Source organism: Montipora foliosa, chromosome 6, assembly GCF_036669935.1.
Source record: "Montipora foliosa isolate CH-2021 chromosome 6, ASM3666993v2, whole genome shotgun sequence".
Classification (NCBI taxonomy): Eukaryota; Metazoa; Cnidaria; class Anthozoa; order Scleractinia; family Acroporidae; genus Montipora; species Montipora foliosa.
In genome coordinates, this window is record NC_090874.1 from 3,771,846 (window position 1) to 3,794,345 (window position 22,500).

The 22,500-nt window shown below is 39.5% G+C and overlaps 2 protein-coding genes across 2 annotated transcripts in view; one reads left to right on the plus strand and one right to left on the minus strand.

The window, feature by feature from the left end:
• LOC138006359 (xaa-Pro aminopeptidase 1-like) overlaps window positions 1-15,211 on the plus strand; it is a 16,140-nt gene extending 929 nt beyond the window's left edge. The window contains exons 3-24 of the mRNA XM_068852633.1: window positions 928-991; window positions 1,328-1,432; window positions 1,984-2,024; window positions 2,809-2,860; window positions 3,237-3,259; window positions 3,946-4,072; window positions 4,664-4,759; window positions 5,202-5,283; window positions 5,871-6,027; window positions 7,759-7,803; window positions 8,187-8,276; window positions 9,031-9,140; window positions 9,658-9,735; window positions 10,280-10,351; window positions 10,446-10,506; window positions 10,962-11,031; window positions 11,277-11,381; window positions 12,088-12,159; window positions 12,403-12,479; window positions 12,570-12,617; window positions 13,466-13,516; window positions 14,692-15,211. Coding sequence (XP_068708734.1) covers window positions 928-991; window positions 1,328-1,432; window positions 1,984-2,024; window positions 2,809-2,860; window positions 3,237-3,259; window positions 3,946-4,072; window positions 4,664-4,759; window positions 5,202-5,283; window positions 5,871-6,027; window positions 7,759-7,803; window positions 8,187-8,276; window positions 9,031-9,140; window positions 9,658-9,735; window positions 10,280-10,351; window positions 10,446-10,506; window positions 10,962-11,031; window positions 11,277-11,381; window positions 12,088-12,159; window positions 12,403-12,479; window positions 12,570-12,617; window positions 13,466-13,516; window positions 14,692-14,811 — 1,746 coding nt within the window. The 3' untranslated portion in view covers window positions 14,812-15,211. The remainder of the gene's footprint in view (window positions 1-927; window positions 992-1,327; window positions 1,433-1,983; window positions 2,025-2,808; window positions 2,861-3,236; window positions 3,260-3,945; window positions 4,073-4,663; window positions 4,760-5,201; window positions 5,284-5,870; window positions 6,028-7,758; window positions 7,804-8,186; window positions 8,277-9,030; window positions 9,141-9,657; window positions 9,736-10,279; window positions 10,352-10,445; window positions 10,507-10,961; window positions 11,032-11,276; window positions 11,382-12,087; window positions 12,160-12,402; window positions 12,480-12,569; window positions 12,618-13,465; window positions 13,517-14,691) is intronic.
• Window positions 15,212-16,006: 795 nt separating this feature from the next.
• Window positions 16,007-22,500, minus strand: part of LOC138006363 (uncharacterized) — a 7,097-nt gene continuing 603 nt past the window's right edge. The window contains exons 3-6 of the mRNA XM_068852640.1: window positions 21,147-21,245; window positions 19,683-19,855; window positions 17,246-17,344; window positions 16,007-16,139 (exon numbers count right to left, since the gene is read on the minus strand). Of these exons, the coding sequence (XP_068708741.1) occupies window positions 16,035-16,139; window positions 17,246-17,344; window positions 19,683-19,855; window positions 21,147-21,245 (476 nt within the window). The 3' untranslated portion in view covers window positions 16,007-16,034. The remainder of the gene's footprint in view (window positions 16,140-17,245; window positions 17,345-19,682; window positions 19,856-21,146; window positions 21,246-22,500) is intronic.

Sequence of the window (22,500 nt, forward strand, 5' to 3'; positions counted from 1 at the left end):
CTGTGAAATAGTGTACAGTCTTTTAAAAGACTTTGCAAAAGTCACCTATTCCAAAAGGCATATGAACTTTAATAGATTACGATCAGGTGCTGATTGGTTGTAATTTTCGTCAGTATAATTTTATTGCTATAATTGTTACTTTATTCATACTTTATATCATATTTATTGTAAATCAGATATGTTAGATTTGTATTGTAAAGTGTGCGAGGGCATCTTTCTATGTTTTGCGCACTATACAAGAATTTAATTATTATTATTATCAGAAACCCATAAGGGTTGAAACATGTAACACGCGTTCAGGGCTTCCGAATATTCAGTGCGAACTGATTGGTTGAACGTTTCAGTGCTAAGTACCATATTTGGAAACCCCTCGCACTTGTTGTTCCAAATATGGTACTTAGCAAATCGAATATTCAGAAGCTTGTTTCCCAGCACACAAGGGGCCGTTACACGTTTCAACCCTTATGGGTTTCTGTTATTATTGAATTAAATTATTATTTTGAAGGTGTTTTAAACTTAGTCCTTCTAAATGCCTGGTCTGGTACTCAGTCAGTTCTATCAAATGGAAAGCGTCCTTAGACTTAATTTTAGCAAGCTCCAGTTGTTTAAATGCAGACTGAAAGAAGACAGTGGAAAAACTCAAACCCTCTATTTATGCTAACCTTAGGCCTAGTTAGACCTAGAACATTACAATGTTTAGATTCCAAATTAGGCCAAAAACGATATGCATGCCTGAATTTAGCATTCGTAAGTCTGCATTTTTACCAAAGAGTGAATTTTTGCAAGGTTATTCATTGCAATCAACTGGATAAAGGAATCAGCTGAATGAATGAATTGGCTTTGGTATCTGTTCTTTGTTATTTATTCCTTGGAATTGCACAATCCTGCTTTTAAGCAACTGAGGCCTCGTTCTTGACATCTTTTCAGAATGAATACTTGGCCTCGTGTGACTTAAGGAGAGAATTTATTTCTGGCTTCAGTGGTTCAGCAGGTAAGTTAAAATAAAGTGAACACACTCTGATACCTCTATAAGCGTTATATTACACATTTAATTATGTGTTGCAAGTCCAAATTTAGCTTCTTTGTGTGCAGGGCTGCATTTGAAGAATTGCAAGGGATGCCTGAGGGTACAGCTGTTCCAGGAACTGAAGGGGGTTTGTTAGAGGCTTGACATGGAAGAATGGTGGCAGGGGACATTTTTGTCCTCAAGGAAATGTTAAGACGCAGGTTGTTTGAAAATAAGGGGAAATTGTTACAAAATTGTAGTCGTGGAAAAGGTTAATGTTTCATTTCCCATTCACTTTCCTGTTTTTGGGGTAATTTTTAGGTACTGCTGTTGTCACAGATACCAAGGCTGCCCTGTGGACAGATGGGCGGTATTATCTTCAGGCTGAGAACCAGCTGGATTCCAACTGGATATTGATGAAGGATGGTAAATATTAAGTGCAAACAACCTGTAAATGGTGGATCCCTTAAATAGAGCAGCAGCAATTTTTTTAGCAATCTCTGTTGAAAAACTAGAACCCAAGAAGGAAAATCAGAAGCCATTTGTGTGTATTTGTATTTTTGTCACTGACTGACAAAAATTTGGTGGCACAGGATTATTCTGAGGTTGTGCATTCCAAACAATGTCAAGCACAGAGTTTAGCTTTTTCTTGGTCAACACATACACTGGGCATGAAAAGGAACATATTACAATGTTGCTTAAACCAGGGGACACAAAGATATATTTTAATAAGTTCTAAATAGACTAATGTAGATCTTCTGTCAGTTTTGATGTCACAGTTTTATATACCGGTAATGACGTATAAAGCACCATGTATCTCATCATAAAGCAGGCAACTCTCTAGTTATTGTGACACCTTCATCTGGATTCAAGAGTGTCCACTATAAACATGAGAGAGATGTGACTGTAAAGGAACACTTGTCTGCCTTTAATAGAATGGTGAAAGAGGTGATTTTCCATGAAGCTTTCCTTTTCAGGGCTTCCTGACACACCATCTCAAGAAGAATGGCTTATTCAGGTAATTCCTTTCCACAATTGGCTGTTAATGTTGATGATATTCTGCGAGTGAAGACTAGAAGTACATGTACTGTACATACATGTATTTAATTCCACGCATTTTGTAAATAACACAAAAACCTATTACTAGTCAAGAAGTATCCAAAGGAAAAACAAAGTGAACTCATATGTGGCCCTGAGCGCATTATGATGATGATTATTTAACAATTATTATTCCATGAGCACACGTTGGATATGAGATGGTAAATAGCCAATGAGGTGCATAGGGCCAAGTTGGCTATAACCAGTCTCATATCCAACAAGCGCGAATGGGATAATTGTTTTATTAAATTCCTTAAACTCCAAAAGTTTGGAAGTACGAAATATGAACGAAAAAAGAGAGAAAATCCGAGTGAAATTGAAAAAACTTGATGAAGATGCGATGTTGTGTAATACCTGGTGGTCAGACAGACTCAGGCTCATCACAAATTATTTCTTACCTTTCCGAGTACTTCTACATCGGAATCGATCCAAACTTTCCACAAAAAAGTTTTTTTTGCTTTATTCAGAGAGAAATTTTGCTTTCCGGGGAAAATAATTTTAGCTTGGCAACGCTGAGCGCAATCATTTGCCATAAATTATAAGGTCAAACTAAGGTATATGAGCTGATAACCCAGATTGAGTAAACCAATCAGAGCACTAGAAATGCATTATCCGAGGTTGAGAATTTAATAAAATCTTATCCACTGTACAAAGTATTGTTATCGTAATTATATAACTATTAACACTATTGTATTTATTTGTAGGAATTGCCAACTGGATCAAAGGTTGGAGTTGACCCTTGGGTCATTACACATGGTATAAACAAAATTTAGTATGTCTTTGCATTCATAATTTAATAATGGGCTTTCACCCCTTAACTAGCCCCCGTTGATAAGTATCACCTGGAAACAGTCTGGAGTGAAATCTCTAACTGTCCTTCTTCAAAAGAGAGGGAATCAGTTAAAATTTTATTGAATTTCATTCAACCATTAAAAATATTTTGTTCATGTCGATATTTTAAGAGATTGTGGATGGATAGGTGGGGATGATTTTAATTTAATCTTTGTGACTTAAATTTTCCTTTAGGAGAGTAGTAAAAAGTAAAGTAAAAAGTAAATAATTATCAAAATTCTAATGACTAAAATAATAATTTAATAACTCTATCTGAAAGTCTTAAAATTATTTCTTTCAGGGTTATGGCACAAAATGCATCAGGTATTGAATTGATTCTACCTATAAAAGTATTTGTAATACTATTATTGTTAGTATATTATAGTGTTTCCTCTTCTTTATTTTTTCACTGCTGTGGTTTGCCTAAATCTGGATCTCTAGTTCACTTATGGCCAGAAATGCATATGGGCCTAATTAGATTCACGCCCATTTGACATCCAAAACAAAGCGTCTCTTTATGTCTAAGCCTTTGCTCCATGCACCTATTTCCAACAATAAGTTAAGAGTAAAGGGTGACATTATTTTTAGCTTAGGGTAAATGTAGATGCTTATATCCTTACTTGAAGAGCAGCATTTGGGAGACACCTTGTGACGTCAATTGTGTGTATTCCCAGAGACACAAGTGATGTTGAAGTTGCAGAAAAGGGCAAGGGGACACTTCGTGACACTTATTGAAATCCATGTTCATCTAATGAGGGGCATTACTGGACATAGGGTTTGGCACAAAATGCATTGGGTTTTGAACTGATTCTACTTATAAAAGAATTTGTAATATTATCATTGTTAGTGTTATAGTGTTTCTTCTTCTCTTTTTCGCACTGCTGTCTGTTGGCTAGATCTGCGCGGAGTTTGAATGACTTCCAAATCCTACTGTCTGGATTGGGGAATTTTGAATATAATCTAAACGGGCAAAATTCATAGACCCTCAATCCAAATTCATTTATTTGCAGGAGTTGTTGTCAGCAGGCTTATCATTAGTTTTCACAGAGAAAAATCTAGTTGATCTGGTTTGGGAAGATCATGACCGACCCGATCCACCCAATGAAGGACTCATGGTGTTAGATATCTCTTTTACAGGTTATACATGTTCTATCAAACAATAATAATGAGTTAAATAAGTAATACATTGAGCCAACTTAATTTAATGGCCTGCATCCATTCTTAATATCAGAAAGTCATAGGTTTGACTTAATTCTCCTTTTACAAGTGCTGAGATTTCTTTCAAGTTTGCCCAAGTTTACATTTAATAAACACATAATATTATTATGACTGTTGTTGGTCAAAATGATATTCACCCGCTTTGAGTCACAATTCCATTGTTTCCTATCCCTAATAATGAACAATTATGTTACAAGACAAAGGAAATAGAGACTCAAACTAGGTTAAAATTATTTTGACCAGAAGTTCATATTGATATGCAACATTACATGAGTTTAAAACTTAAACTAATTTTCATGAAATGCCCAAGGAAATTTTTTGATAACACAATGCAAGCATTTTGTGGTTGATTCAACGCTCCAGACATAACTGTTGTTAAGAACGTTTTTGCTATTTTAGGTATTAGTTTTTACTTCAAATAATCACCATACATTTTACATGTACCTATACAGGCTGACTTTCTGTTCAGAGCTTTTGTAATATACAGCTTCATTTAACGTTTTAATATAGGTAAAAGTTGGCATGATAAAGTCCAAGAAGTCAGGATGACTCTTGCGAAAAAGAAGGCTGATGTACTGGTGGTGACAGCATTGGATGAAATTGCTTGTAAGAATATTGTTTAACTCTTTTGCTCCTTATGGGATCCCCATTGATGGGTAAAATTGTCTGGCATTTGAGTAGAATCCATCAGTGGCCTTTAGGAGGGAAAAGTTTAATGTAACTAACTGAGCTGATCTCTTCATACCAGAAGAATATGCAGTGTTACAGTAGTAAGTTCCTGCTCTTCAATGCTGTTTTCAGGAATATGAAGATTTTGAAGTGCAACCTACATTAGTACTTTTACTTGTTACAGCCACCAATCTTGTTTGCAGAAATAGTTGAAGAACTGGGTAAAAAAAACTGACTATATTCCAAAATTCAGTAGTATTCCAATTCTGGAGTATCCCAAATAAGTGCAGCCTTAGTAAACTAGACGTTTGTGTAGGGAACTGAACTTTCCTGCAGTAGCTCCCTGACTTTACTGCTGTCCTTTGCTTGTTGTTACTAGGGCTGTTCAACTTGCGAGGCTCCGATGTAGATTTCAATCCAGTCTTCTTTGCTTATGTCATGATTAAACAAGATGAAATAATGTAAGTTATCTTTGATGCTGTTGAAGTATGTTTTTGACTGATGCTATTATGGCTGCATCCACAAGCAAATACAGGAGTCACAACAAGGTACAAAATCAATCAGTTGAATTGGCTGTAATCCCCTCATATCCATCAAGTTCAAGTCTGTTGAATTATGACTGTTGTTTCATACGAAAATCACAAATTTTGAAACTTTCAAAAACCCTTTGCTCTTTTTAGGTAACTTGTAAAGTTAAATTCTCTACCATTATTTTTAGTTACCACATTTTCAGAACATGGTATTGTCACTCATAAAATCAACATACTGTTATAGCTGCAGCAATTTAAAAAATGGACGACTTATCATCTGGAGGGGTGCTGTGCTATCTAGTCTTAGTAAATGAACAGGTAATATGAGATTAGGGCTGGACTGAGCTTCTTCAAACTCAGCCATGATCACTACCAACTTAACAGTACCATGTAGACAGCTGCATGTTTGATGTTATGCTTGGTCTCGTCAGTCAGTAATGATGTAAGCAGTCAGCGGCTAGGTGGGAAGAACAGGTGTATTTGATCAATTTCACTGGCAGCACTATTTCTTTCGACAGGTTGTTCATAGATGCATCCAAAATTGACAAAGCAGTTTTCAAGCATCTTGGCTTGGACAGTTCAGATGGCTTTAGCAATACAAAAGTGACTGTGTGTCCATATGAGGGAATATGGGCTGCTGTAAATGAAACTGCTAAGAGTGGAAGCCGAATTTGGGTATGATTAATTTAATATTCAGTTAGGAACTAACTTAATAATTTTTTCCTATTACAACCGCTTCACAATGAAGACTATTTGCCAGCCACAAATTAAAAGCTATTCTGGCTAAGATGAAAGATTTTGCCACTGACAGTCTCCTACAAATACTATTTGCAGACGGTGTGTTGACTTGGGGGTAACCATGCATTTGTCAAGAGATAATTAAGCCTCAATTTGGAAAAGAATGCCATACATTGCTTTGTATTTTAAAGCTTTTTACAAATATTGTTAATTATCTTCGAAAAATGCGTGGTTACACCCAATTTTCTTTTGTTTCAATAACACTTGTTAAGATCTGCTTTTCCCACATATTCAGTAAACCGCGTAAAAATACCTCTGAATTAGTAGGCACCGTCCTTAATGCGCGTTCAAAACCTTGACAAAAACTTGAGAATCGGAAATTCATTGTTTGGAAGAACAAGTCGACAAGAACCAGAACCAAATGGCGGGAAAAATTATGCGCTACCGCGCATCCGGCGCCTGGAAAACATTTGTTGCGCTTGAGTCTGTTAGGTTCCTACGTCGACATTCGTATGGGTTAGAAGAACATCTTGAATGCGTTTCGCGTTGTGGGCGCAATGTCAACCAGGCACAAACTCAACAAAACAACTTTTTACCTCAATTGCTTGTAATCTCGAAATCTGATTGGTTATTTTGCTTGGTCGATAAAAGTCTAGACAACGCTGCTTGCATCATGCTCACGTAAATGTGTCACGCAATAGGAATAGCCAATCAGGAACGCTCATTTTGGGGAATAACCCAATCAGATTGCAAAAAGGTTATAGGCAACGCTTGCTCTTTCTTTTTGTCATGATCTTGGTCACGCTCTGAAGTAAACATTTTCGCTGGCGTTGAATATTGTGGTAAAAAAACAAATGAAATGTGGTTCAGCGTTGTCTGTACTCTTGTCGACAACGATATTCGTCATTACAGTGGTCAAAATTTGCTTTGGCCTTCCAGCAACCGGCCCCTGGTGGCCAAACAATGTGCGAAACAGGGTTGGTGAAAAAGAAAGGAAAAAGATAAGATAAAGAAAAAAACACTATTGAAAACTTACGCGAGTGGTACTCCTGTAGGGCGAGAAACTTAGCATTAAACGACAAACCCCGCGAGCGATTACAAGGAAACCCCGGGAAAGGTGGGGGGGGGGGGGGAGGGTGTGTACTCTCAGAAAAATTGGGTGGGGGTGTGAGGCCCGCTTCTTGAAACCCTTACCCTATTTCAGACTAAAATGTACGATTTTTCCAACCCCATTTCAAACCTGACGAAACATTTGATACCCTATTTCTGACCTCTTTTAGCTGTTACACGGTTGGCGTAACAATTTAAGAAGGGCTTTTGTTGACAGTCTTATCGCCTAATGATGGAGAAGTAGCTTCTTCTAAAAAAACATACCCAATTCAAGACTTGAGTGCACAAACCATACGCTATTTCAGACAAAAATGGTCAAAATCGATATCCTTTGGGGCCGCAGATACCTATATAGCCCATATAAAGGAGTACCCCCCCCCCCCCCTTCCTTCTCGGCTATCAAACACTTCGGTTGCAATGGAGTGGGCGCTGGGAAAAAATATAGGAGCTTGGTCCCGGAAGTTGGTCCCAAGCCCCTTGAACTAACGCAGCGATAATATGCAAAATTTGCGGGTCTAGATCCGTTGCATTGCAATCAATGTTTTTCATTATTTGCAGCTAAGCTCATCGTCCAGTGCAGCATTAGCAAGACTTTCTCCAAAGGTAAATTTCAACTCAATACGGCCAACCTACACTAGTCACAAACTATTCAACGTGTCGATACTGCTTTGCAGGTTACTCTTAGGTTAAGGTCTGTAAAGGCTTCAGTCAGGCTTTAGCGATAAAAAGGCTGTTTTAATTTGTAAAAGGCCAGGTTTTTGAGGCCTTAGTATCGTTTGCACTAAATCTCACTCGCTCAGCTTATGATAGTCTGATCGGCATGAAGACAGTTAACAAACTTCAGTAGTCTAGCCAAATGCATAGGAAACTTGATAAGTGTTAACGGCGGCGACCAAAACTACGGGGAACTCTGAAAGAATAACAGAATGGCTTAATTGGGACGCGTGATTCGTAGTTATTTAAGATTCTTCTTGCGTGTTTTGCAGAGTCGTCTTATTTCTGAACCGTCGTCTCCTTTGGCGCGCAGCAAGGCGATCAAGAATGCTGTAGAGATTGAAGGAATGAGACAAGCGCATGTGAGTTCACTTTGAAGATGAGCTCCTAGGGTCTGGATGCTTCCCATCTCCTTGGAGCGAAAGAGAGCGAGAGAGAGGAAATGAAATCCCAGGAAAAAGGCTTTCACTTAGACGGTCTTCTTGTTCCCTTAAGTTGGCACATCCAAAGCAATGTCCATTAACTTAATTAAACTCCCATCCTTCTGCCAATTGCCAAACAATGACAGTTAGAAGAAGGAAGATTCAAGGTTTGCTTCAGAATGCCAAATTTCAAGTGTAGATGGGGGCCTTAGATGCGGAGTACCAGTCCCGTTCTTCCTCTGTTTCGATTTCTTGATAGCTTGGTTAGTTTGAACACGTTTGATTTGTCGGAACGACGGTTAGAGAACTTTGAGATACCCGTTGAAACGTCTCTGCTTAGATCTTCACTGCTTGGTTGTAAAAGATGGGACGTTTCGTTTAGTATTGCCATGTTTACAAGGTTATACGGTGATCTATCCAAGTTCCCATTGATTCAGTGGCAGACTCGTACCCAGTCGCTATTTACGTGCTTTTTGGGGAAAGAGGATTGGATACTAGGTTGGATTAAGGCGCGCGAGGTGTCATGGGAAGGGTCGAGGGGAAAATATTTTTTTCGGCCTCTTCCCATAACTCCCCGCGCGCTCCACTTTATCCAGACCGCTTTCGCTTTGAAACCCGTAAATAGCGACTGGGTACGAGTCTGATTCAGTGGTATAGCATCCTAACTTGTAATCGTAAGATTTTTTCATCTAAGATACGTGACGCGGTTGCTCTTTGTGAATATTTCTCATGGTTGGAGCAAGAAGTCCCAAAAGACGAACTCACCGAAATCACCGGTGCAACGAAACTCGAAGAACTAAGAAGGTAATACGCTTGAGGGCCTCTTATCAATGCTTTACTCCTTTGTTCTCAAAATGAATTATGCACTTTTATGTTCGAAAATGATCCCCCAGTTTTTTTGTTTTCCCGTTCCTTTGGGTACTTTAATATTGTTCTCGACCATGAGTATACTCTATGTTCCCTGGTTCCTTAAACCCTTGGGTGAACTTTAAATTTAAAAAGCTGTTCACGTCGATACTTCTGCATTTTCACATGAGATTTGTGAACTGACATAAGTGTCAAAAGGCGCGTTAGAGCTCCCGTTTCCTTTCCACTTAGCTGGATCTAATGGTGGATCAAAAAACTGGATCTACTTCCACGCCTTTGTAAGAAGGGAAGAGATACTCGATCGATAATTCTTAACTCATTTGTGCCTTTTGGCGATATGATCTGTCTGTTTGGTGCACCCGCGCCAACATTTGTTGACTTAATGGGAAGAGTGCATGTTTCCTCCAGCCAAGTGAGTTTCTTCTAATCTCTTTTTTAAATTTCGTTTGAACAGGGAACAAGAAAACTTCGTCAGCCTTAGCTTTGAAACCATTTCGGCTGTGGGTTCCAACGGGGCTATCATCCACTACAGGTAGTTTGGTATACTTTTAATTTAGGCCTTAAAAACTGCAGATCTATCAAACTCTTTATCGTGCACTGAGTCATTTTCATGTTGATTTTCCTTTTTCGTCATTGTCAACGTCATGATCATCATAACGTATATTTAAATGGCGGCCATTTTGGAATAAGGTGTACGAGATAACGCAACTCGCATGCGCGAGCCAAAGAAGTTTGATATACCTGGCAAAACGAACCAAACATCATGCACCAAACAAACATGAGAACAAAAGAAATGTTTGATGTTGTTTGATCGAATGTTTGATGGAGTTCAAACACGATCAAATATCGTCAAACACCATCAAACATCATCAAACAAGGTGGCCAAACAGTAAAATGTTCGATCACCAAACAATGCTTGATGATGTTTGGTCGTCAAACATTTCCCGTTTGGCCAGGGCTTGAGGGTTTCAATTGTTTTAGTGCTCGCTTGGTCGATTTTCATTACGTAGTTTGTGAGGCAGTTTACTTCTGAAGATGAAGTATGTTTTAAAGGTTTATTTTGTGTTCATTTTCAGACCAGCTGAAGAGACTGATCGATTGATAACTAACCAAGAGCTGTATTTATGTGACTCTGGGGCACAGTTTAAGTAACCACCGATCCTTTCCTATTTCTGACCCTTTTGGCTTTTAATTATAATTTAATATTTGGACAATGATGAGAACATTTCTCCCTTAAACTAGAGATGGTACTACCGATGTTACTCGCACTTGGCATTTTGGAGTCCCTACGAAGTGGGAACGGGTGAGTTGCAATTTCGATAATATATACAACTAGGAGCCGTCTTGCTAATGACGATGGAATCGTTTGACATACAGTACTGAAACCCGGACTCTCGTGCGCGAGATAATATGCATTGCCGTACCTTAAAAACGCATTTGACCGCCACAAAAGGGCCTAAAGCAAAAAAATATACAACCAAATGAATGAAGATTTTCGGCTGGAGATAAATAGGCGCTTCTTCAAATCTTTACGCAATGCTTAAATTTTGCGTCCGATTTTCAATAGTTGTTCCCTTACCCCGCTTATTGCTTCAGCGGATGAAAATAGGTGATCCATCTGGACAGGATATCTGTTTACAAAATATTTTCCGCTGCACTTCAAAAGAATCCTTCGTTTTGGTTGTCACATTAATAACATTGAGTTACGCAAATGACATCTGTATCAGACTATGGGTATTTTTTTGGTTGTCTTTGAAGGAGTGTTTTACAAGGGTGCTTAAAGGTCATATTGCGCTCGCACAGGCTGTGTTTCCAAACAAGACAACAGGTGAGACCGACCCACTTTGCACCTCTCCCGTTTCCAGTTCTGTTTAGCCAGTTAATCGCAATAAATCATTACTTCATTTAACCAACTTTATTTTGCTACTTCTCAATTTACAGTATTTATATTGCATCCCCACATTAGACTTTGTCGAATTCAAGCGTCTTTTTTCCGGTTTTATTGGACAGGTAGAAAACCTTTCGCAGCAACGACGTCGGTAAACAGGAATGGTTTTTTTTGTTTTTACTCAGGGCACAGACTGGATACTTTAGCTCGCATGGCCTTGTGGGACGCTGGACTGGATTACTTACATGGAACAGGGCACGGGATTGGCTCATTTCTAAATGTACACGAAGGTGAATTTGTCAACTCTCTCCTTTGTCCTCGATTGTGGTTCAGAGTATCTCTGCGCAACTTTCCAAAATTTCTTTGGCGCTTGGCTATTGAATGGCTGAATCTCTTCCTGACTCGAGCCATATTCTCTGCCAAGCAATGGCAAATCCCCAATGACCTGCAAGCGTTTGGTTTTGATTGGTTGATGTATATTGCTGGCGTTGTTCTGTTTGGCCAGTGTTGCCTTATTTTGATTTCACACGACGCACTGTCCAACTTTGTAACCCGCAGAACATCAACATCTGCATCTACATGTTCCAGCACTCGGCAAAGTCCCTTTTTGACTTATGGCTGTTTCTGCTTAGGTGAACTCATGTGCTATAAGCCTTTTTTAGAGCCATCACTACAAGCCGGCCACTTCTGCTGGAGAGAACAGAACAGCCACAACGCCGGAGACTCCATCCCGTACTCTTATCGAATAATGTGTGCAGTTCTTTAACGCCTCACAGAGTTTATGAACAAGGGTTATGAGGCGTGGCCAGCTTCGGTTTATAGTTATGATCCGAGAAAACTTGAAAGTCTAACCATTTGTAGATGAAATTGCAAAGGCAGCACTTTCTCCTCAGTTCTTTTAAGCCGGATCCTGAGTGTTAATCCGGCCGGCACATTCATTTATTCTGAGTTATTTTGTGGATCTAGTTAGTCTGATTTTTGTACTATATTTTCCAGGCCCCCAAAGTATAAGCTACCGAAGCAGACAAAATGAGGCTCCGCTAGAAGCCGGTATGATGGTCACTGACGGTAAGTCCAAGACAATGAAGCTTGCGTTATTGCTTGCAGCATCACAGCTTAAATTATAAATGGTCTGGTGTGTTGGTCATTACAAGCTGACTTTTTCCAACTTTGCAGACACTTGACTACCTTATATAGTGTATGCGATCCCAGCTAAAGTGCAATATTAGTTATATTGTGATTGTGAACATCTTCGTTGGGCTATGTGTTTGTTATAGAAGGAATTTTGACAGTCTGTTTTTGTTTGTCCAGAGCCTGGCTATTATGAAGATGGCGCATTTGGTATCCGTATCGAGAGTGTGTTGCTTGTGAAGCCGGTTGAGTTAGAAGTAAGTTAAGATGGATACTTAACAATCACAATACTGCTTCCACACGCTTTCTTCACTCAAACCTTACGTTGAGTTATTCGGTTTTTGTAGAACAACTTCAAGAATCGAGGATACTTGGGCTTTGAACCGATAACTTTGGTAAGCATTCTGTAAGAGAGCTTTTTTTTCTTGACATGCCGTGCTCGTGGTAACCAACATAACTATATGCATATTGGGACAGTACTTGCCAGAAAGTTAACAAATTGTTCATGCGTATATAGAGTTGCTATGTACTCGGGAAAAAGTGCTCTTTACACCTTCAAAGTGTTGACCTCATCGGCTGACTCGTCCCCAGTCGTCTTTTGTATGCCAGAGTGTACAGCATAATCGTAAACTTGCTTAAGGCGCACGCAAGGGAGAATGGGAAGGGACGAGAAAAGAGAGTCTGCAAAAGCCTTTTGTGCTTAACACTATCGCCTGACATCTCGAGCTAACCACTGAAATGTGCATGCAATGTTGTAATATATTTTACAATTATTCTGTGAAAAATTTAATTGTTAACGAGTTTTAGTATAAGTACAGAGGTGGTTATTGAAAATTCTCTACACTGATTGGTTGCTCTTGAAGTGACTCTTACGCGATAATCGCCTAAGTGATTTTTTTCAAAATGGCTGTAAGCCGTTTTATCGAGGTGACAGACGAAGAAATTAATTGTTTTAATGAAAATGTATATTTTTCAAATAATCACCTTTGTAATTATACTAGAACAATTATTCACCTCAGGCTGGGTGAAAAAAAACCTCGACTTCGTCTCGGCTTTTCAGTGTTCACCGATATTCGCCATTAATTATCTTGAGCCACTACAAGCTGTGCCATTGACCAATGTTTCCATGGCCATGACAGCGTCTAAGACTGTGGACGATAATAATATCAACTCCCGGGTGTTGTAAGAGAAACTTTTCCATAGCCGGCCTTAACCATTTGGTTTCGATCTCGTGTTTCTACAGTTTCCAATCCAAACCAAGCTTCTTCTGCCGTCCATGTTAACATCTGAGGAGGTAGGTAAACCTCTTTGTTAAGTTGTACTGCCTTTGAGTGGCGAGGGTTATCTCGACTCCATAAGGTACTCACGGTAATCGAATCAAAATCGGACTAAACGCCTAAAACTCACCAAACCGTCCTTTTTGTTTTACTTCTGAATGATTTAAGTACGGTGGTTTGTAAGGGCCATCAATAGTTCAGGAAAAAAAAATTCATAATGACACTTAGTAACTGTCAATTGACACTTATAACTGACAATTGACACTTATAAGCACCAATTGACAAGTGTCAATTGCCAGTTATAAGTGTCAATTGCTACTTATAAGTGTCAATTGCCGGTTCTTAGTGTCAATTGCTACTTATAAGTGTCAATTGCCAGTTATAAGTGTCAATTGCCGGTTATAAGTGACAATTGCCAGTTATAAGTGTCAATTGCCAGTTATAAGTGTCAATTGCTACTTGTAAGTGTCAATTGCTACTTATAAGTGTCAAATGCCAGTTATAAGTGTGAATTGCCAGTTACTATCGTTGACAGTTGGAAGTGTAAATGCCAGTTATAAGTGTCAATTGACAGTTACTAAGTGTCGTTATGAAATTTTTTTTCTGAACTATTGATGGCCCTTACAAGCCACCGTATTTAAGTGACTCAATCTTCAACTCCTCCTAAATTTCAAATTCCTCTCAACCGCATTTTCTTGAAAGAGCGTCCGTTGCATTCGCCGATAGAGCAATGAAGTTCGTTACAAACAACAAGAATCGCTCTTGATCGTATCGAATAACAGCCGCGTTTTTGTTGACAATAGTAGCGGGCGAATTTTCAAAAGGCGATCGACAGGGCTTTGTTTTCCTCAGAGACATCCAAATTAAAGAATGATGAAGTGCGCTTCCGCAGTGTTGATGAGTGAGGGTCAAACACGTTGAACTACGCGCTTCAAATATTTGTTTATAAATACAGGATAGAACTTATTTACATATATCAAATACAAGGTGTTATAAATGAACCCACTGGGAACTCGAAGTTCGAGTTCCCAGTGGGTTCATTTGTAACACCTTGTATTTGATATATGTTGACCATTGTCTCACATTCGCTTAGAACTTGTTTAATTGGCAGAAAAATGTAGCTTATATCCTTACAAAGGATTCAAAACATACAGCTGACGTTATCTAACATTTGGAGAACTTTGCTTTCCAGATCGATTGGATAAACTGGTACCACGGTTTATGCGCAGAAAAAGTTGGCGCGGCGTTACGAGAGCAAGGGCGCACAAGCGCACTGAACTGGCTCTTGAAGGAAACAGTACCTCTAGGGTGATTGGAAACCCTGAGAATTTGCTGCACAGGCCCCCCTCCAAGACCATAGGATTATTTTGATCAGTACTGAAATCGAGCCAATGAAAAACCACTAAAGCCCGAGGAAGACTGAATTCAGTACAGAAAGACATACAAGAATGGGGGCAAGGTAACGCGCCAGAGAGATCGGCGGAGGGTAGTGCAATGTTTTGTTAACGATGAAATTTAAAAAAATGACCATGTAGCCGAAGTCAGTTTTTAAAACAGGACCAATAGTTCGAGTTTTTATCGTAGCGCATCTGTTTTCGTCGTACAAAGCAACAATTTTACTTCCAGTCGGTATGCCACTTTCAATAGACCTTTTTCGCTTGTACATTTTGTTTTTCCAATACAGACCATGTGATAATACTCAGGAGATTTGGTCCTTTGTTTTGTTCATTAAAAAGAGTGCATGCAGACATATTCATGCTTGCATGCACTCTTTTTAGTGAGCAAAACAAAGGACCAATCCTCCTGAGTATTATCACATGATTTGTATTGGGAAAGCAAAATGTACAAGCGAAAAAGGTCTATTGCGCAGGTCACTTTGCTTGTCACACAATTATGGATAATTGCGTGACGACGGAAAGGCAGGATAGGAGTCCATCAAACGACATAGTTTCTCTCTACCCACGTATACAAGTGGGTATTGATAACACACTCCTTGCGAGGTTGGGGACTAACCGTATGATTAAATTGCCTTTTTTTAGGGGCGGGGGGGGGGGGGGGGTGGGAGACGAGGCAATAATCGCAGTTGTAAAGGGCTATGTCACGCAAAATGATGTAATGTCATGACACCTAAAATGCTCAAAAAGCAGAATAAAACATTTCAATGACGACTTAAAACTGTTGAACAACATAAAAGAACTACAGCAAAAGGAAAGAGAAGCATGGATGGACACAAGTGGACAAGATTGAGACGGATTGCATTTCGGTAATCTTGAAAAAAGAGGGCCCGAAAAAAGGTCGTTTTTGCTCAAAATCATCTTGTTCGTAATGTACCGATAATTTTATCAGTAAAGGAATTCCATGTTACCAATTTCGTGATAAACGAAAGATTTTCTTTAAACACCCCAAAATAATGTGACATAGCCCTTTTAAGGTCGTTAGGCACCGCTTCTCCTATCGAGTGACGCCTTAAAGAAATAGAATACAAGATACAGCGTTTTGCTCAAATATTGGGACTTCACTTCTTTAATAAGATCGTTAGTCACTGAGATACACTACAAAGACAGCGTCCATATTGCTTCTTACTCCAGCGGCAAGCACTCCATGCATGATATCATCATCACCAAGGTAGAACAACGCTACCTAAAAATAAGGCATTGCTGGATTAACTCTTTCAATCATACTTCCATTTCCCCATCCTGCGAAGCAAGTGTTTCCGTGGGGAAACATGCAACATGTCCATGTTTTGGTGAGTGAAAATTGGGGCGGACACTTTTCGCCTCATTTTTCGCGCGGTCAAAACATCTACCCCACGGAAACGCTATTTCCACTCACACCTTAGTATCGTTCTGTGGAGCAAAGAGGCTAATTCCGAGACTTAAAATCAGGTACAAGTGCGATTTTTTTTCTTTATATTATCGTTTGGTAAAAAGGTTTACGGATAAACATTAGAAGTAGAAATTGTGTGACTTTTCGGTCCCTGATATACCAGCATCATTATCAAGGGAAAAGTTAATGTTTCCTGGTATGTGAACATAAATGGAACTTCAAAAACGAAGACAAAATTCGAACTTGTGCTGGCCTTAATAAAGAGTCTGAAACAACTCGTATAGGTGAATTGCCCTACAGTTGCGTTAATACATTGGATTCGTACGGAAGTCGTGTTGTAAAAGACAAAATTCGCACTTGCCTTTATAAATAGTCTGAAACAACTCGGGTATCAGCAAATTGCGCCATAGTTGCGTTAGAGTGGTTTTCAATTGAGTGTCGAAAGTAATTAGCGAATTGCTTTGGTTTATGATTACCTCACTCGGTGATTGGTTCAAAGTTCTCGCGCTACTTTTTCAACCAGTCAGAAGTGAAACCAAAACCAATCGTGGCTCGCGCGTGCACATTTTCCCGCGCTTTGTGTCGGCTACGTGTAATTACTTCGAGTTTTGATTGGTTTCATGGATTGTCTCCGTCGTTTTTGATTGGCCAAAGTAATTACTTGGTTTTTACGACACTCAATTGACAATCGCTCTAATACACTGTACTCATATCGTAGTCGTCGGTGTCAGTCGTTGTACGGAAGCCGTACTGTGATTGTGTTATAATCATCAATGCTCCTGTACGTAGCTTGATCACACAGACCTTCATTACTTCAAAGCGATGAAAGATTGTCCCACTTTTGAGTAGCTATCACCCCCGCGCAATAGTGGGACAAATACTGTCCTTTAAGACCAATGACGCAGACAGTCATAACTTACTCTTTTGTTGTTTTTTGATACAAAGGCCTCAATGTACGCTTCAGTTGCTTCCTTTGCGTCATCACGGTTGGTTAACATGTCCTGAATGTATAACCCTGTCTTTTAATTAAAATAAGAAAATAAAACCCTTAATAAGACATTTTGTTTGAATCCTTGCTTCAGTTCACCTAACATGAGTCTCAGTCCAAGCGGAAAAATATTTCCTGCCGTTATTGTAATAATTTCAAGTCCACGTCGTTCGGCTTGGAAAGTGTGTATTATCATTCCAGGAAGAAAAGGTTAGTATGAACGCGTGGATATTTGGAGAGAAAACTAAAAGGGCATCACCTCAAATATGGTCATTGCACGTCGTTGTCAAGCCGAGAACGGCCTAAAAATACACATACATACATACTTAATTGAACACTCCCCATAGGGGCTTTTCAGGGCCAATGAAACACAAACCAGGAAACGCCAGAACAGAAAAACAGACCCAACAACTGCTTGGAATCCCAGCTGGCCGGAGGCAAACCCGGGATCCCCGGATCTCAAGGCAAGCGCCCTAACCTGTACAACGCACGTACGGGGCGTGAAGAACCTTTGTTTTTGTTCATTAAAATCATTGTATTGTGCCGTTGTCACAGCCACCGATTGTCATCTTGCTTCATCTCCCAATTTGTCCAATGACAACAACACCGGACGTAGCAAATACATGCATCCGGCACAAAGCGCGGAAGAGCAAGTTTGAGGATGAGTCTCGATTCGGATTAATAATTGGCCGAGAATGTGGCAGACATTTATGGAATGCCGTTTATATCAAACATACTTCTTGTCATATATAAACTTCTTGTCATATATAAAACTTGTCATTAAATATATAAAACTTATTGGTCTCTAAATACAACACACAAAACTTACATAAAACTTGCTACAAAATATAAAACTTGTCACGCCTTATATAAAATATAACTTGTCACGCAATACGCCTATTGGAACTTAGTACCTCGCCAAAGGGCGAGAACGAGGCGATGAACTTGAATTTCTATGAAGTTGCGTGAAACGCTTTGACAAATAACTCAGAAGCTCTGTAGCGCACAGACCGGAGAACTGGTGAGGTGCTTTACGAATCTGCGTGGGGTGGGGAAAATTGAACCGGAAGAGTCGGGTTTCAAATGATTCTTTTTTTTTGGCTTACAAAAAAGGTCTTCAAAAGTTGTGGCAGACAGACAAATCCGACGACAGGGTAGAGCATTTGAACACTATTTTGGCTCGAGGGGGCGAGAATTTAAACGATCCATTCGTCAAAAGTTGAAATGCCCGTGGTTTGCCCGTGGGGGGGAGATGTTGAAGTTTCGAGTTGATCGGTGCATAAACCTGACAAGTTCATCTCTCTTATAATTAATACTCCAGAGGTGGTTTGACGCGGTCTGAAAAGAGCTTGAAGTGTGGTGGATTGCAGATGAGATCTCAGGGGTTATCCAGGGAAGCTGGTCTCCCCGGATATACTTCTTTTTGTATGGTTTCTACTGGTCCACTACATCGATGAACAGCTGGAGCCAGTGTTCACAAATATCATCAATGTTATCGAAGATATATGTAGTATGCCAGGGGATTTTACCAAGATCAGCTAGGAAACGATCATTTTCGAAGCCCTTCATACTGCGATATTCAATGAGCTTAGGTTGAGGTCTAATGGTCTTCTGCTTCCGTATAGCAGAGATCAGATCATGATCACTGAGGCCCAGCCTCATTCTTCTACTTGTAGCAAATCGTTCCAGGTTGCTGACAATAAGGACATCAGTGACGCAGAGCTGTTGAAATGACGACTTCGCGTAAGGTTGCCCACGGTGATTGCCTCACTTTGCTCTAATAATCGAGACATTGACTCATTTTTGCCCTATGTCCCTCTTTGCCTTTCCACTATGTTTGGTCTCTAAGACCATCAGCAAGACTTGATAGTCTCTCAACGAGGTGTCTGTGAGAGGCCATCTTCCTAATCCTTGGTCACTCAAGTCCATCGCCTCGTTCTCGCCCTTTGGCGCGGTACTGGGTACCAATAGGCGTATTGCGTGACAAGCTATACTTTATATATGGCGTGACAAGTTTGATATTTTCAAACAAGTTTTATATATGGCGTGACACGTTTTATATTTTCAAATAAGTTTTATATGTGGCGTGACACCTTTTATATTTTCAAACAAGTTTTATGTATAAGCTAAGATGTTTTATTTAAAGACCAATAAGTTTTATATATTTAATGATAAGTTTTATATATGACATTGACAAGAAGTATTTTTGATACAAACTGCATTCCATAGATACTGCTTTAGCCATTTTTTTCCCTAGGAAAAAAAGAACACCTAAAAAGACAGAAAGGATTACAAGATACAAAATAAAATATTCAAGTACTTTCAACAAGAAGAAAGACAGTAGGAACTCTGAAACCTCGGTTTCTTACCATAAAATCATCAGGATCTGTCATTTTCTGCTTTATACTGCTTAAATCTTCCTGAGTTTCAAAAGGTCCGTCACTGAGAAATGTCATTTTCCACTCATTGAGGAAGCGGTCAATGTCTTCATACTTTGTTCTCAGATATTCACGAAGCGCCTCTTTCGCTTCGAATTCAAGCTCTGAGGAAACCGTGCAAATGAAATATTACGTTCTAAGTGAAAGTCAATCTCGTACCCACAGTCCTCAGGCTTTTTGGTCGGCGGGTGAGCGCCCGGAGAGACTCTGGGATAATGGTCTCTTTGGGTGCTTTACTATTATGCCGGACCATCTGGTCGGAGACCAGTGAAACTAACCAAGAAAAAATGGAACGACAATTTTCAACAAAAGTCAATTTCCAACCGGACCGAAGCGTTCTATTTACGTTTCCACCGAAATTTCGGTTTCATCACAATGAAACTGCCGCTGGAAACGAGAATTTTTGTAAATGGAACGGCACGTTTCGGTCGGAGCGGACCGACCGGTCAAAGAGGACCACCTCCAGCGGTGGTCCCAAATATTCCGGTCGGACCGAACCGAAACGGACCTTTCCATTTGTCTTTAGCCCGAAATTTCGAGAAATTTTTGCTTAATGGAAAGCACCCCGTAAAACCGTAAAGCGCCAAAGCTTGGACATGCGCAAAACCGTGAAATTGTCCCTTTAAACTAGTGATTAAATAATACCACTTTACCCTACCTGCAACCCTCTGAGGTCGGTTTTGAACGTGAGTAATGGCTGACCGTGAAATCCAAAACTTACACTCTCAAACTAAACAGCCTTAGGATAAAAATCAAACACTCTTTCAATTTCTTTTGATCATAGTAGCACTTTAAATATATATGAAATTTCGTGTATGCTCTATCACGAAAATATTACATATTCGCAAATATCGAAAGTACTATAATACCCTTTGTTCGTCCCTCCACAATTTTGCATCAGCAATGTTTCCCCAAGAGAAAATAACAAGATCTGCCTCTGACTTAGGGGTCTTTATACATAATGCATAAGACCCCAAAAACAATGCTTAAGCAAAATTTTGGAGGGACAAGCAAAGAGTGTTATGGTATTTTTTATGTCAACGTGAAATTATATATGAAATAAAGCATACATTGAACTACGGATATGAAATCAAGTAAAGCTATGATCCTCGCAGTTATGAACGCAATATTAGCAATTGCGTTGAAAAGAGCCTGGAAATTTCAGGACTTCAACCGGGGCACCTGTATCACGAGGTCAAGGGTTCAAACCCGTAGAGGAGCGGTATGAATTTCCTAAGTTTTAAGAATTTCGTTCGCATCCCGGCTAAACAATACTCTTGCATAAAGAAGAGGTCTTCAAAGCCCAATTTCTGCAGGTGTAGCCAAAACGTTTATCAGGTACGTTTATGTCGCTAACATCTTGGTTCCCTGAATAACAGCTCTCGGGGTGCTTACGTTCTTTGGATGCGATGCTTTTGTAATAGGTTCCTGTGTTGTATCCGTCGTTAAAGAATTTCTTCAAGTTCGTAACATAATCGGGCTCGGTGACGCTCCCTGAATACGAAAAGATAAAAGTGCAAAGGGTCATTAAGACGTCCAGTGTTAACATGATCTTTTTACCTTGAAGTCGCCATTTGCTGGCCTGACATGAATTATATCCCCGACTAGGCTTCGTCCCAGGCTGTTTATCTTATACGCGAGCTTTGAAATAAATCCCTGACCAACGCGGACAAGAAGAAAGACCCATCAGTTTTTGCTACATGCTGAAAAACGGTTGACACCCTGGTATAATGTTTGACTTAAACGAAAAAAGAAGAGCATTAGCTGTCGGCAGCGACGTCTTTTTGTATTGGAAATTGTAACAAAAAAACCTATGCTCGATCGATCGTACCTTGCACATGCATGTACACGGTGTGATGCCGTGCGAGAAGAAAGAGAAAGCCTTCTCTAATTTTATCCTTATTTACTTCACGCGCGTTCCGTCAATGGCTAACGAAGAATCAGCAAAAACGCAAGGCCGCGAGGGATGCAGGAGAGTGTTATCATTTTTGGTCAGTTTTGTGGACCTTGCTTCTTAGCGTTGTGTAGTCAGTTGATAGTTGTTAAAAATTTGGTCGCGATTTCAAAAGAGAATCAACGCTATGTCAGTGTTCAGGGTCACCCAACGAGAATATAGTTCAAAACCACTTAAACATAGCATTGTTAAACGTATTTTAGTATTTAAACGGTATATATAGGCATATTTTTATCCCCTAAAAATTTTTCATCTGTTCAGATTTCCTAGCTGAAAGTCTTGTGATCCGAAAATTATAGGGATCAAAACTTACCTTTTCGAAAATTTCAGTCAGAAAAAAGGCTCCCGAAAATTCTAGGGGACCTTTTTAGGGTAAAAATCCGGGATCCAAAATCCGTTAGAAATGGGCAATTATACCATGTTCTAGATGTTCGAAAATCCTAGGACAGGCAGGCAAGCAAGAAATTTTACAACAAATGTTTCGAAAATTCTGGATCTCAAATCGTCTTCCGAACAGATATTTTCCGAAAATTGACGTTGGGTGCCCCTGAGTGTTGGTCTTTTCAAATTCGTCTCGCCCAATAGTAGTGGTGAACTTCTTGATCAATGCCGATCAATCTGAATGCAGGTTAGCAACAACTTGAAACTTGTATAATTGAATGCGCTCTATTTTCATTAGATGGGAATAAATTATTTGTCATAACAACTGTCATAACCAATCCAAAGTGTTGTTGTTGTAAAAGCTGCTTTCTAACACAACAGTACATTGTTCCTCAATTGGGCATGGTTTATTCT